The sequence below is a fragment of the Oncorhynchus keta genome, chromosome 29 (genome assembly GCF_023373465.1).
Source record: "Oncorhynchus keta strain PuntledgeMale-10-30-2019 chromosome 29, Oket_V2, whole genome shotgun sequence".
Classification (NCBI taxonomy): domain Eukaryota; kingdom Metazoa; phylum Chordata; class Actinopteri; order Salmoniformes; family Salmonidae; genus Oncorhynchus; species Oncorhynchus keta.
Window position 1 is genome coordinate 1,067,554 of NC_068449.1, and position 18,291 is coordinate 1,085,844.

Here is an 18,291-nt window from a genome sequence, read left to right on the forward strand (position 1 = left end):
CATACACGACTAGGGGAGGGCCGAAGCCATACACGACTAGGGGAGGGCCGAAGCCATACACGACTAGGGGAGGGCCGAAGCCATACACGACTAGGGGAGGGCCGAAGCCATACACGACTAGGGGAGGGCCGAAGCCACACACGACTAGGGGAGGGCCGAAGCCATACACGACTAGGGGAGGGCCGAAGCCATACACGACTAGGGGAGGGCCGAAGCCATACACGACTAGGGGAGGGCCGAAGCCACACACGACTAGGGGAGGGCCGAAGCCATACACGACTAGGGGAGGGCCGAAGCCATACACGACTAGGGAGGGCCGAAGCCACACACGACTAGGGAGGGCCGAAGCCACACACGACTAGGGGAGGGCCGAAGCCATACACGACTAGGGGAGGGCCGAAGCCATACACGGCTAGGGAGGGCCGAAGCCATACACGACTAGGGGAGGGCCGAAGCCATACACGACTAGGGGAGGCCGAAGCCATACACGACTAGGGAGGGCCGAAGCCATACACGACTAGGGGAGGGCCGAAGCCACACACGGCTAGGGAGGGCCGAAGCCATACACGACTAGGGGAGGGCCGAAGCCATACACGGCTAGGGGAGGGACGAAGCCATACACGACTAGGGAGGGCCGAAGCCATACACGACTAGGGGAGGGCCGAAGCCATACACGACTAGGGAGGGCCGAAGCCACACACGACTAGGGGAGGGCCGAAGCCATACACGGCTAGGGGAGGGCCGAAGCCATACACGGCTAGGGGAGGGCCGAAGCCATACAACTAGGGGAGGGACGAAGCCATACAACTAGGGAGGGCCGAAGCCATACAACTACAGAGGACAACCCCATACAACTAGGGGAGGGACAACGCCATACAACTACAGAGGACGGACAACGCCATACAACTACAGAGGACGGACAACGCCATACAACTACAGAGGACGGACAACGCCATACAACTACAGAGGACAACGCCATACAACTACAGAGGACAACGCCATACAACTAGGGGAGGGACAACGCCATACAACTAGGGGAGGGACAACGCCATACAACTAGGGGAGGGACAACGCCATACAACTACAGAGGACAACGCCATACAACTACAGAGGACAACGCCATACAACAACGCCATACAACTACAGAGGACAACGCCATACAACTAGGGGATGGACAACGCCATACAACTACAGAGGACAACGCCATACAACTAGGGAGGGACAACGCCATACAACTAGGGGAGGGACAACGCCATACAACTAGGGGAGGGACAACGCCATACAACTACGGGAGGGACAACGCCATACAACTACGGGAGGGACAACGCCATACAACTACAGAGGACAACGCCATACAACTACAGAGGACAACGCCATACAACTACGGGAGGGACAACGCCATACAACTACGGGAGGGACAACGCCATACAACTACAGAGGACAACGCCATACAACTACAGAGGACAACGCCATACAAGTACAGAGGACAACGCCATACAAGTACAGAGGACAACGCCATACAACATACAACTGGGGGAGGGACAACGCCATACAACTGGGGGAGGGACAACGCCATACAACTGGGGGAGGGACAACGCCATACAACTGGGGAGGACGACGCCATACAACTGGGGAGGACGACGCCATACAACTGGGGAGGGACAACGCCATACAACTACAGAGGACAACGCCATACAACTACAGAGGACAACGCCATACAACTAGGGGAGGGACAACGCCATACAACTACAGAGGACAACGCCATACAACTAGGGAGGGCCGAAGCCATACACGGCTAGGGGAGGGCCGAAGCCATACACGGCTAGGGGAGGGCCGAAGCCATACACGACTAGGGGAGGGCCGAAGCCATACACGACTAGGGGAGGGCCGAAGCCATACACGACTAGGGGAGGGCCGAAGCCATACACGACTAGGGGAGGGCCGAAGCCATACACGACTAGGGGAGGGCCGAAGCCATACACGACTAGGGAGGGCCGAAGCCATACACGACTAGGGGAGGGCCGAAGCCACACACGACTAGGGGAGGGCCGAAGCCATACACGACTAGGGGAGGGCCGAAGCCATACACGACTAGGGGAGGGCCGAAGCCATACACGACTAGGGGAGGGCCGAAGCCACACACGACTAGGGAGGGCCGAAGCCACACACGACTAGGGGAGGGCCGAAGCCATACACGACTAGGGGAGGGCCGAAGCCACACACGACTAGGGGAGGGCCGAAGCCACACACGACTAGGGGAGGGCCGAAGCCACACACGACTAGGGGAGGGCCGAAGCCACACACGACTAGGGGAGGGCCGAAGCCACACACGACTAGGGGAGGGCCGAAGCCACACACGACTAGGGGAGGGCCGAAGCCACACACGACTAGGGAGGGCCGAAGCCATACACGACTAGGGGAGGGCCGAAGCCATACACGACTAGGGAGGGCCGAAGCCACACACGACTAGGGAGGGCCGAAGCCACACACGACTAGGGAGGGCCGAAGCCATACACGACTAGGGGAGGGCCGAAGCCATACACGGCTAGGGAGGGCCGAAGCCATACACGACTAGGGGAGGGCCGAAGCCATACACGACTAGGGAGGGCCGAAGCCATACACGACTAGGGGAGGGCCGAAGCCATACACGACTAGGGGAGGGCCGAAGCCATACACGGCTAGGGGAGGGCCGAAGCCATACACGGCTAGGGGAGGGCCGAAGCCATACACGGCTAGGGGAGGGCCGAAGCCATACACGGCTAGGGGAGGGCCGAAGCCATACACGACTAGGGGAGGGCCGAAGCCATACACGACTAGGGGAGGGCCGAAGCCATACACGGCTAGGGGAGGGCCGAAGCCATACACGGCTAGGGGAGGGCCGAAGCCATACACGGCTAGGGGAGGGACGAAGCCATACACGACTAGGGGAGGGCCGAAGCCATACAACTACAGAGGACAACGCCATACAACTAGGGGAGGGACAACGCCATACAACTAAGGGAGGGACAACGCCATACAACTACAGAGGACAACGCCATACAACTACAGAGGACAACGCCATACAACTACAGAGGACAACGCCATACAACTACAGAGGACAACGCCATACAACTAGGGGAGGGACAACGCCATACAACTAGGGGAGGGACAACGCCATACAACTACAGAGGACAACGCCATACAACTACAGAGGACAACGCCATACAACTAGGGGAGGGACAACGCCATACAACTACAGAGGACAACGCCATACAACTAGGGGAGGGACAACGCCATACAACTACAGAGGACAACGCCATACAACTAGGGGAGGGACAACGCCATACAACTAGGGGAGGGACAACGCCATACAACTAGGGGAGGGACAACGCCATACAACTAGGGGAGGGACAACGCCATACAACTAGGGGAGGGACAACGCCATACAACTACAGAGGACAACGCCATACAACTACAGAGGACAACGCCATACAACTAGGGGAGGGACAACGCCATACAACTAGGGGAGGGACAACGCCATACAACTACAGAGGACAACGCCATACAACTACAGAGGACAACGCCATACAACTACAGAGGACAACGCCATACAACTACAGAGGACAACGCCATACAACTAGGGGAGGGACAACGCCATACAACTAGGGGAGGGACAACGCCATACAACTGGGGGAGGGACAACGCCATACAACTGGGGGAGGGACAACGCCATACAACTGGGGGAGGGACAACGCCATACAACTGGGGAGGACAACGCCATACAACTGGGGAGGACAACGCCATACAACTGGGGAGGACAACGCCATACAACTAGGGGAGGGACAACGCCATACAACTACAGAGGACAACGCCATACAACTATAGAGGACAACGCCATACAACTAGGGGAGGGACAACGCCATACAACTACAGAGGACAACGCCATACAACTAGGGGAGGGCCGAAGCCATACACGGCTAGGGGAGGGCCGAAGCCATACACGGCTAGGGAGGGCCGAAGCCATACACGACTAGGGGAGGGCCGAAGCCATACACGACTAGGGGAGGGACGAAGCCACACGACTAGGGGAGGGCCGAAGCCATACACGACTAGGGGACGAAGCCACACGGCTAGGGGAGGGCCGAAGCCATACACGGCTAGGGGAGGGCCGAAGCCATACACGGCTAGGGAGGGCCGAAGCCACACACGACTAGGGGAGGGCCGAAGCCACACACGACTAGGGGAGGGCCGAAGCCATACACGACTAGGGGAGGGCCGAAGCCATACACGACTAGGGGAGGGCCGAAGCCACACACGACTAGGGGAGGGCCGAAGCCACACACGACTAGGGGAGGGCCGAAGCCATACACGACTAGGGGAGGGCCGAAGCCATACACGACTAGGGGAGGGCCGAAGCCATACACGACTAGGGGAGGGCCGAAGCCACACACGACTAGGGGAGGGCCGAAGCCACACACGACTAGGGGAGGGCCGAAGCCACACACGACTAGGGGAGGGCCGAAGCCATACACGACTAGGGGAGGGCCGAAGCCACACACGACTAGGGGAGGGCCGAAGCCACACACGACTAGGGAGGGCCGAAGCCACACACGACTAGGGAGGGCCGAAGCCACACACGACTAGGGGAGGGACAACGCCATACAACTAGGGGAGGGACAACGCCATACAACTACAGAGGACAACGCCATACAACTACAGAGGACAACGCCATACAACTACAGAGGACAACGCCATACAACTACAGAGGACAACGCCATACAACTACAGAGGACAACGCCATACAACTACAGAGGACAACGCCATACAACTACAGAGGACAACGCCATACAACTAGGGGAGGGACAACGCCATACAACTAGGGGAGGGACAACGCCATACAACTAGGGGAGGGACAACGCCATACAACTGGGGAGGGACAACGCCATACAACTGGGGAGGACAACGCCATACAACTGGGGAGGACACCGCCATACAACTGGGGAGGGACAACGCCATACAACTACAGAGGACAACGCCATACAACTATAGAGGACAACGCCATACAACTAGGGGAGGGACAACGCCATACAACTACAGAGGACAACGCCATACAACTATAGAGGACAACGCCATACAACTAGGGGAGGGACAACGCCATACAACTACGGAGGACGACGCCATACAACTACGGAGGACGACGCCATACAACTACGGAGGACGACGCCATACAACTACGGAGGACGACGCCATACAACTGGGGAGGACGACGCCATACAACTGGGGAGGACGACGCCATACAACTGGGGAGGGACGACGCCATACAACTGGGGAGGGACGCCATACGCCAGAGGACAACGCCATACAACTGGGGGAGGGACAACGCCATACAACTAGGGGAGGGACAACGCCATACAACTACGGAGGACGACGCCATACAACTACGGAGGGACGACGGAGGACGACGCCATACAACTGGGGAGGACGACGCCATACAACTGGGGAGGACGACGCCATACAACTGGGGGAGGGACGACGCCATACAACTGGGGGAGGGACGACGCCATACAACTGGGGGAGGGACGACGCCATACAACTGGGGGAGGGACGACGCCATACAACTGGGGGAGGGACGACGCCATACAACTGGGGGAGGGACGACGCCATACAACTGGGGGAGGGACGACGCCATACAACTGGGGGAGGGACGACGCCATACAACTGGGGAGGGACGGCGCCATACAACTGGGGAGGGACGGCGCCATACAACTGGGGAGGGACGGCGCCATACAACTGGGGGAGGGACGGCGCCATACAACTGGGGGAGGGACGGCGCCATACAACTGGGGGAGGGACGACGCCATACAACTGGGGGAGGGACGACGCCATACAACTGGGGGAGGGACGACGCCATACAACTGGGGGAGGGACGACGCCATACAACTGGGGGAGGGACGACGCCATACAACTGGGGGAGGGACGACGCCATACAACTGGGGAGGGACGACGCCATACAACTGGGGGAGGGACGACGCCATACAACTGGGGAGGGACGACGCCATACAACTGGGGGAGGGACGACGCCATACAACTGGGGGAGGGACGACGCCATACAACTGGGGGAGGGACGACGCCATACAACTGGGGAGGGACGACGCCATACAACTGGGGGAGGGACGACGCCATACAACTGGGGAGGGACGACGCCATACAACTGGGGGAGGGACGACGCCATACAACTGGGGGAGGGACGACGCCATACAACTGGGGGAGGGACGACGCCATACAACTGGGGGAGGGACGACGCCATACAACTGGGGGAGGGACGACGCCATACAACTGGGGAGGGACGACGCCATACAACTGGGGGAGGGACGACGCCATACAACTGGGGGAGGGACGACGCCATACAACTGGGGAGGGACGACGCCATACAACTGGGGGAGGGACGACGCCATACAACTGGGGGAGGGACGACGCCATACAACTGGGGGAGGGACGACGCCATACAACTGGGGGAGGGACGACGCCATACAACTGGGGGAGGGACGACGCCATACAACTGGGGGAGGGACAACGCCATACAACTGGGGGAGGGACAACGCCATACAACTGGGGGAGGGACAACGCCATACAACTGGGGGAGGGACAACGCCATACAACTGGGGGAGGGACAACGCCATACAACTGGGGGAGGGACAACGCCATACAACTGGGGGAGGGACAACGCCATACAACTGGGGGAGGGACAACGCCATACAACTGGGGGAGGGACAACGCCATACAACTGGGGGAGGGACAACGCCATACAACTGGGGGAGGGACAACGCCATACAACTGGGGAGGGACAACGCCATACAACTGGGGGAGGGACAACGCCATACAACTGGGGGAGGGACAACGCCATACAACTGGGGGAGGGACAACGCCATACAACTGGGGGAGGGACAACGCCATACAACTGGGGGAGGGACAACGCCATACAACTGGGGGGGGACAACGCCATACAACTGGGGGAGGGACAACGCCATACAACTGGGGGAGGGACAACGCCATACAACTGGGGGAGGGACAACGCCATACAACTGGGGGAGGGACAACGCCATACAACTGGGGGAGGGACAACGCCATACAACTGGGGGAGGGACAACGCCATACAACTGGGGGAGGGACAACGCCATACAACTGGGGGAGGGACAACGCCATACAACTGGGGGAGGGACAACGCCATACAACTGGGGGAGGGACAACGCCATACAACTGGGGAGGGACAACGCCATACAACTGGGGGAGGGACAACGCCATACAACTGGGGAGGGACAACGCCATACAACTGGGGGAGGGACAACGCCATACAACTGGGGGAGGGACAACGCCATACAACTGGGGGAGGGACAACGCCATACAACTGGGGGAGGGACAACGCCATACAACTGGGGGAGGGACAACGCCATACAACTGGGGGAGGGACAACGCCATACAACTGGGGGAGGGACAACGCCATACAACTGGGGGAGGGACAACGCCATACAACTGGGGGAGGGACAACGCCATACAACTGGGGGAGGGACAACGCCATACAACTGGGGGAGGGACAACGCCATACAACTGGGGGAGGGACAACGCCATACAACTGGGGGAGGGACAACGCCATACAACTGGGGGAGGGACAACGCCATACAACTGGGGGAGGGACAACGCCATACAACTGGGGGAGGGACAACGCCATACAACTGGGGGAGGGACAACGCCATACAACTGGGGGAGGGACAACGCCATACAACTGGGGGAGGGACAACGCCATACAACTGGGGGAGGGACAACGCCATACAACTGGGGGAGGGACAACGCCATACAACTGGGGGAGGGACAACGCCATACAACTGGGGGAGGGACAACGCCATACAACTGGGGGAGGGACAACGCCATACAACTACAGAGGACAACACCATACAACTAGGGGAGGGACAACGCCATACAACTACAGAGGACAACGCCATACAACTACAGAGGACAACGCCATACAACTAGGGGAGGGACAACGCCATACAACTAGGGGAGGGACAACGCCATACAACTGGGGGAGGGACAACGCCATACAACTGGGGGAGGGACAACGCCATACAACTACAGAGGACAACACCATACAACTAGGGAGGGACAACGCCATACAACTACAGAGGACAACACCATACAACTGGGGGAGGGACAACGCCATACAACTGGGGGAGGGACAACGCCATACAACTGGGGGAGGGACAACGCCATACAACTGGGGGAGGGACAACGCCATACAACTACAGAGGACAACACCATACAACTAGGGGAGGGACAACGCCATACAACTACAGAGGACAACACCATACAACTAGGGGAGGGACAACGCCATACAACTGGGGGAGGGACAACGCCATACAACTACAGAGGACAACACCATACAACTAGGGGAGGGACAACGCCATACAACTGGGGGAGGGACAACGCCATACAACTGGGGGAGGGACAACGCCATACAACTACAGAGGACAACACCATACAACTGGGGGAGGGACAACGCCATACAACTACAGAGGACAACGCCATACAACTACAACTCTCGTCTTTCACCCCGCTGAAGTTGAGGGAGAAGGCCGAGAATAGTTTAGACGTCTTTCGAACGGCTCTTCTCAGAATATCAGGTAAATACATTGCACAACAAACTGTCGCCTCACAGTCGTTGGACCCAATCAGGTGACGAAGGCTGAGGAATGAGAGCGGCGGTGGCTGTTACCTTTGGCTGTCGTGGTTCCTCCATGGCCGTTGGCGGACGCAATCTGAAAGGTGGGAGGAGAGCTACTTATCAAGACATAAGAGACATAAAACAATACCTTCCTAGATCAGTGACCTTCTCAGGACGTCAAAACTTAAAATGTTGAAGAATAGAACATCTTAGAGGACCACGATGGAAATAACCCTGTGGCATATGTAGTATATTTTATCCTCTGTCATTTTTAATACACGTGATGTCTTCGGCTAGAGCAGACTACTGCTTCCAGTATCAAATCAATCCCCCCAAAATACAAATTACACAGGAGAGAGAAGCATTAGTTTGTCTCACCTGGTGACCAGAGTCCATCCCAACATTCTGTCTCACCTGGTGACCGGAGTCCATCCCAACATTCTGTCTCACCTGGTGACCGGAGTCCATCCCAACATTCTGTCTCACCTGGTGACCGGAGTCCATCCCAACATTCTGTCTCACCTGGTGACCGGAGTCCATCCCAACATTCTGTCTCACCTGGTGACCGGAGTCCATCCCAACATTCTGTCTCACCTGGTGACCGGAGTCCATCCCAACATTCTGTCTCACCTGGTGACCGGAGTCCATCCCAACATTCTGTCTCACCTGGTGACCGGAGTCCATCCCAACATTCTGTCTCACCTGGTGACCGGAGTCCATCCCAACATTCTGTCTCACCTGGTGACCGGAGTCCATCCCAACATTCTGTCTCACCTGGTGACCGGAGTCCATCCCAACATTCTGTCTCACCTGGTGACCGGAGTCCATCCCAACATTCTGTCTCACCTGGTGACCGGAGTCCATCCCAACATTCTGTCTCACCTGGTGACCGGAGTCCATCCCAACATTCTGTCTCACCTGGTGACCGGAGTCCATCCCAACATTCTGTCTCACCTGGTGACCGGAGTCCATCCCAACATTCTGTCTCACCTGGTGACCGGAGTCCATCCCAACATTCTGTCTCACCTGGTGACCGGAGTCCATCCCAACATTCTGTCTCACCTGGTGACTGGAGTCCATCCCTGTATAAGAGTTTCTGGAGCTGCAGTCTACTGGTGGAGTCTCGTCTCGAATGAAGTCTGCCATCTCTAGACCCCCACCAGGGTCCCTGCGCGCACACACACACACACACACACACACACACACACACACACACACACACACACACACACACACACTCTCCCATTAGGAAAACGTGGTAATGGACATTTGACCAGAAGCATTTTAACTAACCGTATATTTGACACATTGACCTGACTCATATGCATTGGGTGTGTAACCTGGTTAGGCTGCTCAGAACGAGATGGTCATTCATCTTAACAGGACATGAACATCTCCAGGATGCAACAGAGAGAGGTCCTTCTTACCGAATTCTGATGTGCACTTTGAGGATGTTAAGCATAAGTGTACAACACTTACTTTCCCCTCAGCCAACAAGACGAGTAACAACAGCAACATCACTAGCCTGTGTCAACCTACTATCCCCCCCTTAGTAGAAACGATGACCACTTACTTTTCCTCAGCCAACAAGACGAGTAACAACAGCAACATCACTAGCCTGTGTCAACCTACTATCCCCCCTTAGTAGAAACGATGACCACTTACTTTCCCTCAGCCAACAAGACGAGTAACAACAGCAACATCACTAGCCTGTGTCAACCTACTATCCCCCCCCTTAGTAGAAACGATGACCACTTACTTTCCCTCAGCCAACAAGACGAGTAACAACAGCAACATCACTAGCCTGTGTCAACCTACTATCCCCCCCTAGTAGAAACGATGACCACTTACTTTCCCTCGGCCAACAAGACGAGTAACAACAGCAACATCACCAGCCTGTGTCAACCTACTATCCCCCCCTAGTAGAAACGATGACCACTTACTTTCCCTCAGCCAAAAAGACGAGTAACACAGCAACATCACTAGCCTGTGTCAACCTACTATCCCCCCCTAGTAGAAACGTTGACCTATTCTACTGGTCAGCTTGTCCAGAAAGAGTGTCAAGCCACTATCCCCCCTTAGTAAAGAAATAGCCTATTCCAAACCAACTCTAAAAGCCACTATCCCCCCCTTAGTAAAGAAATAGCCTATTCCAAACCAACTCTAAAAGCCACTATCCCCCCTTAGTAAAGAAATAGCCTATTCCAAACCAACTCTAAAAGCCACTATCCCCCCCTTAGTAAAGAAATAGCCTATTCCAAACCAACTCTAAAAGTTGTAGGAAGATAAATCCCCAATTCATCCAACCGCAACCGGCACGCCTAGCCTACACCAACAAAAGAACATGTTAAAAAGCAAACGAGGCTAAACACGAGGCTAAACACGAGGCTAAACACGAGGCTAAACGCAACAGAGCAGAATGTTTAAAAACTATTATTAAGTTCTATTTAGAAGCAGTAGTGGTAAAACACGGTGTCCGAAAGAGCACCGCACATGCGAGAGGTTTCCACGTGAACAGGAAAGGAGGGAGATCGAAAGATGCAACAACTACCACGGGTTGCTAATATGACTTGGATTGAAGTTTGGCTACTGGACAAAGAAAGAAAGTTGTTTTGAAAACCAAATGAACATGAGAGAAATAGGCTACTGGATTACAGGAAACATTCACACTGTGCTAAAGGGTAGAGCTGCTGCTGTCAAGGTGCGGGACTCTAACCCGGAAGCTTATAAGAAATCCTGCTATGCCCTCCGACGAACCATCAAACAGGCAAAGCGTCAATACAGGACTTAGATGAAATCGTACTACATCGGCTCCGACGCTCATCGGCTGTGGCAGGGCTTGCGAACCATTACAGATTACAAAGGGAAGCACAGCCGCGAGCTGCCCAGTGACACGAGCCATCCAGACGAGATAAATCACTTGAAAACCTAATGAACATGAGAGAAATAGGCTACTGGGTTTCTATTGCATATGCAAGTCTTCGTAAAATAGTTTTGCTACTTTGAAGCAAGGTAGGACCTCCACAAATAATATGAAGTAAAACGTTCAGGTTTCAAACAATTAAGAACACGTTTTTTTAGTTTTTAAATGCATACGGCCTCCAGCTCATCGCAAAGTGGTGATTGACGCACTGAAACCTGCCTACACTAAGACTGTAATTTTAACAGAAAAACACTGCAGAATGCACAGTAAAAAAACAGTACATGTACAACACTACAGCATTAATACTGCCGATTGCACTGCATTGTGGGTATAAAGCTGAAAAATACTGTTATTAACTGTAATTGGAAGCTTTCTGTAAAAATGACTGACATACTGTATTTCTTGATTTTTTTTAAAACCCTAATTTAACCATGTAAGTTGACTGTACAAAGCTCTCCCTCCATTTGGTAAATCCGACCACGACTCTATCCTCCTGATTTCCACTTACAAGCAAAAATGAAAGCAGGAAGAACCAGTGACTCGGTCTATAAAAAAAAGTGGTCAGATGAAGCAGATGCTAAACTACAGGACTGTTTTGCTAGAACAGACTGGAATATGTTCTGGGCATTGAGGAGTGCAGCACATCAGTCACTGGCTTTATCAATAAGTGCATCGAGGACGTCGTCCCCCATAGTGACTGTACGTACATACCCCAACCAGAAGCCATGGATTACAGGCAACATTCACACCGAGCTGAAGGGTAGAGCTGCTGCTTTCAAGGAGCAGGACTCTAACCCGAAAGCATATAAGAAATCCCGCTATGCCCTCCGACGAACCATCAAACAGACGAAGCGTCAATACAGGGCTAAGATCGAATCGTTCTACACCGGTCCGACGCTCGTCGGCTGTGACAGGGCTTGCAAACTATTACAGACTACAAAGGGAAGCACAGCCGCGAGCTGCCCAGTGACACGAGCCATCCAGACGAGATAAATCACTTCTATAATCGCTTCGAGACAAGCAACCCTGAGACATGAATGAGAGCATCAGCTGTTCCGGGCGACTGAGTGATCACGCTCTCAACTGGCAGGTGTCTTCACTGACATTTTCATCATGTCCCTGATTGAGTCTGTAATACCAACATGTTTCAAGCAGACCACCATAGTCCCGGTGCACAAGAACACAAAGGCAACCTGCCTACAAGACTACAGACCTGTAGCACTCACGTCTGTAGCCATGAAGTGCTTTGAAAGGCTGGTCATGGCTCACATCAGCACCATCATCCCAGCAACCCTAGACCCACTCCAATTTGCAACCCTAGACCCACTCCACTGCAGTGTTCAACACCACAGTGCCGTCAAAGCTCATCACTAAGCTAAGGACCCTGGGACTAAACACCTCCCTCTGAAACTGGATCCTGGTCTTCCGGTGCTTGTATCTAGCCCCTCTACTGTATACGGCCCCTCTACTGTATACGGCCCCTCTACTGTATACGGCCCCTCTACTGTATACGGCCCCTCTACTGTATATAGCCTCTCTACTGTATATGGCCTGTCTTTTTACTGTTGTTTTATTTCTTTACCTACCTATTGTTCACCTAATATATTTTTTTGCACTATTGGTTAGAACCTGTAAGTCAGCATTTCACTGTCAGTAAGTAAGTAGTACCTGTTGTATTCGGCGCACGTGACAAAGAAACTTCGGTTTGAGAACACGTTCTCATTTACAGCAACGACCTGGGAAATAGTTACAGGGGAGAGGGTAGGGGGGTGGGGATGAACGAGCCAATTGGAAGTTGGGATGGCCATGATGGGTTGAGGGACAGATTGGGAATTTAGCCAGGACACCGGGGTTAACACCCCTACTCTTATGATAAGTGCCATGGGATCTTGAATGACCTCAGAGAGTCAGGACACCCGTTTAACATCCCATCTGAAAGACAGCACCCTACACAGGGCAATGTCCCCAATCACTGCCCATGACAGTAATAGCTTATGCATACTGTAGATTCAAATGATCAGTTCCAGGCGCCAAAGCTGGCAGTTGGGACACTTGAAGCTCTGACTATTTTAGCAAATAGCAGGCTACTGCTGTGGAGGAGGGTAACAGACTCAGCTACTGCTGTGGAAGAGGGTAACACACCGACTCAGCTACTGCTGTGGAGGAGGGTAACACACCGACTCAGCTACTGCTGTGGAGGAGGGTAACACACCGACTCAGCTACTGCTGTGGAGGAGGGTAACACACCGACTCAGCTACTGCTGTGGAGGAGGGTAACACACCGACTCAGCTACTGCTGTGGAGGAGGGTGACACACCGACTCAGCTACTGCTGTGGAGGAGGGTAACACACTGACTCAGCTACTGCTGTGGAGGAGGGTGACACACTGACTCAGCTACTGCTGTGGAGGAGGGTAACACACTGACTCAGCTACTGCTGTGGAGGAGGGTAACACACTGACTCAGCTACTGCTGTGGAGGAGGGTAACACACTGACTCAGCTACTGCTGTGGAGGAGGGTAACACACTGACTCAGCTACTGCTGTGGAGGAGGGTAACACACTGACTCAGCTACTGCTGTGGAGGAGGGTAACACACTGACTCAGCTACTGCTGTGGAGGAGGGTAACACACTGACTCAGCTACTGCTGTGGAGGAGGGTAACACACTGACTCAGCTACTGCTGTGGAGGAGGGTAACACACTGACTCAGCTACTGCTGTGGAGGAGGGTAACACACTGACTCAGCTACTGCTGTGGTGGAGGGTAACACACTGACTCAGCTACTGCTGTGGTGGAGGGTAACACACTGACTCAGCTACTGCTGTGGAGGAGGGTAACACACTGACTCAGCTACTGCTGTGGTGGAGGGCTCTCATTTCTCCCTTATTTTTCTTAGCATCCTGCTCCCCAGTCCACTCCAAGCTGCTCTGCTTTGGTCCCTTCAGGAATGTGAGAATGATTCACTCTACAGGGGTTTGGGCAGTAAGTTAACAAGTTGCGACCTCACACATTAGGTTTCGTTGTTTCTAAAATGTGAACTAGGCCTATTTCCACTAACAAAAATATGTTTGACTGCCAAAATCAGTCTCTTTCCTCACTGGTCTTGTGGCCTTGAGGTGAAGAGGTAGCTTGCTAGCTGAATTGATTTGCACTGCAAACATACATGTGAAACATGCTCAGTCCCCGTCTCCACAACAACAGATAAACCTTTGACCCTGGCCCACAAACACCTACTTCACACCACTAGAGGAAATTAAATCCATGATTCATCTTTGATTTTAGGGTCAGGTCAGGTGCCCAAGTATCCAATAAACCACAGCCCTACAAGATAATAGATGGGGTATGCTTGCCATTTAGTGATTAAAAACACTTTTCTGAAAACAATGTGTGTCCTTGTTTCAGCCATCTAAAAAAGTATGTTTATGATAGTGAAAAGTTAAGAGTAACAATATCTAAAAAGTACCCCCACCAACATCAACCCTGAACCCGGAGAGCTCACTAAAGGCATCAGCATGCTTCAGTTCAGCTGTCGCCTAGCCGGTCTCGGCTAGCCGAACCCAACGATACTCCCTAAAAATATCTTTGCTTGAAAAACGGGGGGGGAGCAGCACTGTTTGTCCATGTTAAGATGCCGTAGCCAGTCCCCAAAATAGTCAGAATTCATCTAAGATGACTCAAGAAATCCCGTCATTCATTTGAATGTTTTTCGGCTGGGTTGCATGACGACGCCCTTAACTGACCCTGGTCCATTGCTGTCCTCCTGCCGGGTGGCGTCTCCCTCGTTGGCCCCATCGCTGCTGGTTCTGTTGCTCTCTTTCTCCTTGGCCCGGTGTTCCACCACCTCTCCCTCGTCCAGGGCATGATGCAGCCGGTAGTTCACAGTCTTCAGCAGCAGGAACATACCAGCTATCACACCACAGTAGATCCCTACTATCACCATGGTGGGCGGGAGTGCCTGGAAGACACACATTTGACATTTATATTTATTTATATAAGTAATTTTAGCAGACACTCAGAGCAATTTAAAAGCAGCGCGTTCAACTACAACTATAATAAAACTTGATTGTCCATCCAAGGACTGATGTTTGCTTTCTTTCAATAGTAGAACACAAATACAACTTAGAACCCCCCTAAAAGACAGGTGCCATTTACATAGTCTTTCTCCCTCCAGTAAATGAGAGTTCACCATGTCAGCGTTTTGTTAACTGACCAGCCATCGAACCCGGGTTGTCTGCAAGACTGTTAGCTCAGAGAGCTCGCAGTGTTTACAGGTCTTGTGAAAAGTGATTAGTCATCATAGCGGTAAATGGAGTCATCACGTCAGTATAGTGAAGAACTATCCGCTATATTCCCAATACAGATTGTTGTATTTAACAAGGCAAGTCAGTTTTAAGAACAAATTCTTATTTTCAATGACGGCCTGTCCCGGGGAACAGTGGGTTAACTGACTGTGTTCGGGAGGCAGAACGACAGATTTTTACCTTGTCAGCTCAGGGATTCAATCTAGCAACCTTTCGGTTAGAGCATTGGCCCAGTAATCCAAAAGTCCCTTGATTGAATCCCCGAGCTGACAAGGTACAAATCTGTCCCTCTGCCCCTGAACAAGGCAGTTAACCCACTGTTCCTAGGCCGTCATTGTAAATAATTTGTTCTTAACTGACTTGCCTAGTTAAATGGGTCAAATACAATTTTAAAAAACATCCTGAGTTAAATCAAAGCACTTGGAATACATATCCTGACTTGAGTCAAAGCAAAACCACTGCTAATCAATCACAGATCTGGCCTAATTACACAACACCAAGCAACTGGTCTGAGTAACATTTCAATTGGAAACAGCTGTGAGGCACATATAAAATGCTGTTTTAAAGATCACTCATTTACATTTGGTTTTGCAGGTAGTGTTCACAGTAACGTGATGTTTATTATGGGGCAGGAATATTTGACTGTGCAGCAGTTTGTAATCTATCCTACTCTAAAACCATTCCAAAATATCGTTGTTGTTTTGTTTCATGACAACATTTCCTAGAAGTCTGTTTTTGTGCTGGCTTGCTGACAAGATGGGTCAGCTTGAATATCTGGTAGATCTTGCCACCAGTATACGAGAGACAAGACATACATTGTTAGCTAATAATAGACTGAGAGATCGCAGTCAATGTGGCTTGGGGGGGTGGGGGGGGCGAAGGTTGCAAACATAATATCTGTTTTCTATTAATTAGCTATCATTGTTGTTTATGTACAAAATACGTATTAGCCACGAATTGTTGCCCGGGGGTTTGGTTAGTCAAACCTGGTCGAGCTTAAAAGTATTTCCCTCAATCTGATTTTTTTTTAAATAATGGACAGTGTAAAATGTGGTCAGCTAACAATGACAGATAGCGGAATAAAATGTCACAACTGACAACACATAACGGTGAACCTGAAAACAAGGAGCGAACAGTTACGTCCACTGGTATTTATTTCGTTTTATTCGAGGGAAACATTTAGATCTCAAACAAAGAATACCTAGCAACCTAGCTAGTTATCTAGGTAACGTTAACTAGATAGCTAAATAGCAAGTTGGCTAACCTTACTAGCCAACGGTATAGCTGTTAGCATTAGCATCCGCGGTTTGGCTAATTGGCTAATCTTACTAGCCAACGGTTAGCTGTTAGCATTAGCGGTTTGGCTAACCTTACTAGCCAACGGTATAGCTGTTAGCATTAGCGGTTTGGCTAGCATGACATTACCGCAAAGGAAGTCTAACGGTAAACTCAGACTTACTTTGCTGAGATTGGATATCATGTTACACACACACACTTACCATGTAAAGCGTGAAGGGGAAACATAGTAGGAATAGCCAGAGGTAGAGGTGTAGAGCATTGACAAATGTATTTTGATGGGGATCATAGTACCATCCGCCTGTGATTGAAGCCCAGACCCCTTGCCTGAGGATCTGTAGAGTTTGAGACCCCATGTTTTATCCCCTTTCGATTTCCTTGGGAGAAAAAAAAAAACGACGAAATAAAAGGGGCGACACGAAGGCTAGCCGTGGTGAAACATTACCAACAGTGCAGTGTTTTCAGACACTGGCCTGAAAATCCACACTGCAGCCATCTTCTCTGCAACGAGCCAGCTGGGGCACTGTACTCGGTCCGCCACTGAGAAAGTCTTCCTATCCCACCACGCCCTGCGAGCTGCTGCTGCTGCTGCTGCTTCTTCTTCTTCTTCTTCTTCTTCGGTCGGTGCTAATCTGGTATCCTTGGGACGTCCTTACACAATGGTCCCTACCCATTGAAGTTGAAATTTAAAAAAAGTTCAGGGTAAGAGTTATGGTTAAGGTTAGAGTTTATGATAATGACATCCCAAGGATCCCAGATAGCATTAACCCTTCTTCACATAAACAAACGGGCAATGGAAAAAGAGTGTAGCAACTCTTTGAGGGTAGTTTGAAAACGGTCACAAAATATTACACTAGCTAAATAGCGCCCCCTTTTGGTACTGTACTGATTTTCAGAAAATCTCGGTGTGCCATATTTTTTATTTAACCAGGAAAATCAGTTAAGAATAGATTCTTATTTACAATGTAGTCCTACCCAGGCCAACCCCTAACCCAGACAACGCTGGGCCAATTGTGCATCACCCTATGGGACTCCCAATCACTGTACGGTTGTAATACAGCCTGGAATCAAACCAG

General features: G+C 52.2%; 1 protein-coding gene across 1 annotated transcript in view; it reads right to left on the bottom strand.

Moving 5' to 3' along the window:
* The window catches only part of pcnx1 (pecanex 1), a 118,196-nt gene extending 100,395 nt beyond the window's left edge, over positions 1–17,801 (bottom strand). Inside the window, exons 1-4 of the mRNA XM_052485488.1 lie at positions 17,419–17,801; positions 15,359–15,573; positions 9,758–9,863; positions 8,747–8,789 (exon numbers count right to left, since the gene is read on the bottom strand). Of these exons, the coding sequence (XP_052341448.1) occupies positions 8,747–8,789; positions 9,758–9,863; positions 15,359–15,573; positions 17,419–17,571 (517 nt within the window). The 5' untranslated portion in view covers positions 17,572–17,801. The remainder of the gene's footprint in view (positions 1–8,746; positions 8,790–9,757; positions 9,864–15,358; positions 15,574–17,418) is intronic.
* Between the last annotated feature and the right edge of the window lie 490 nt (positions 17,802–18,291).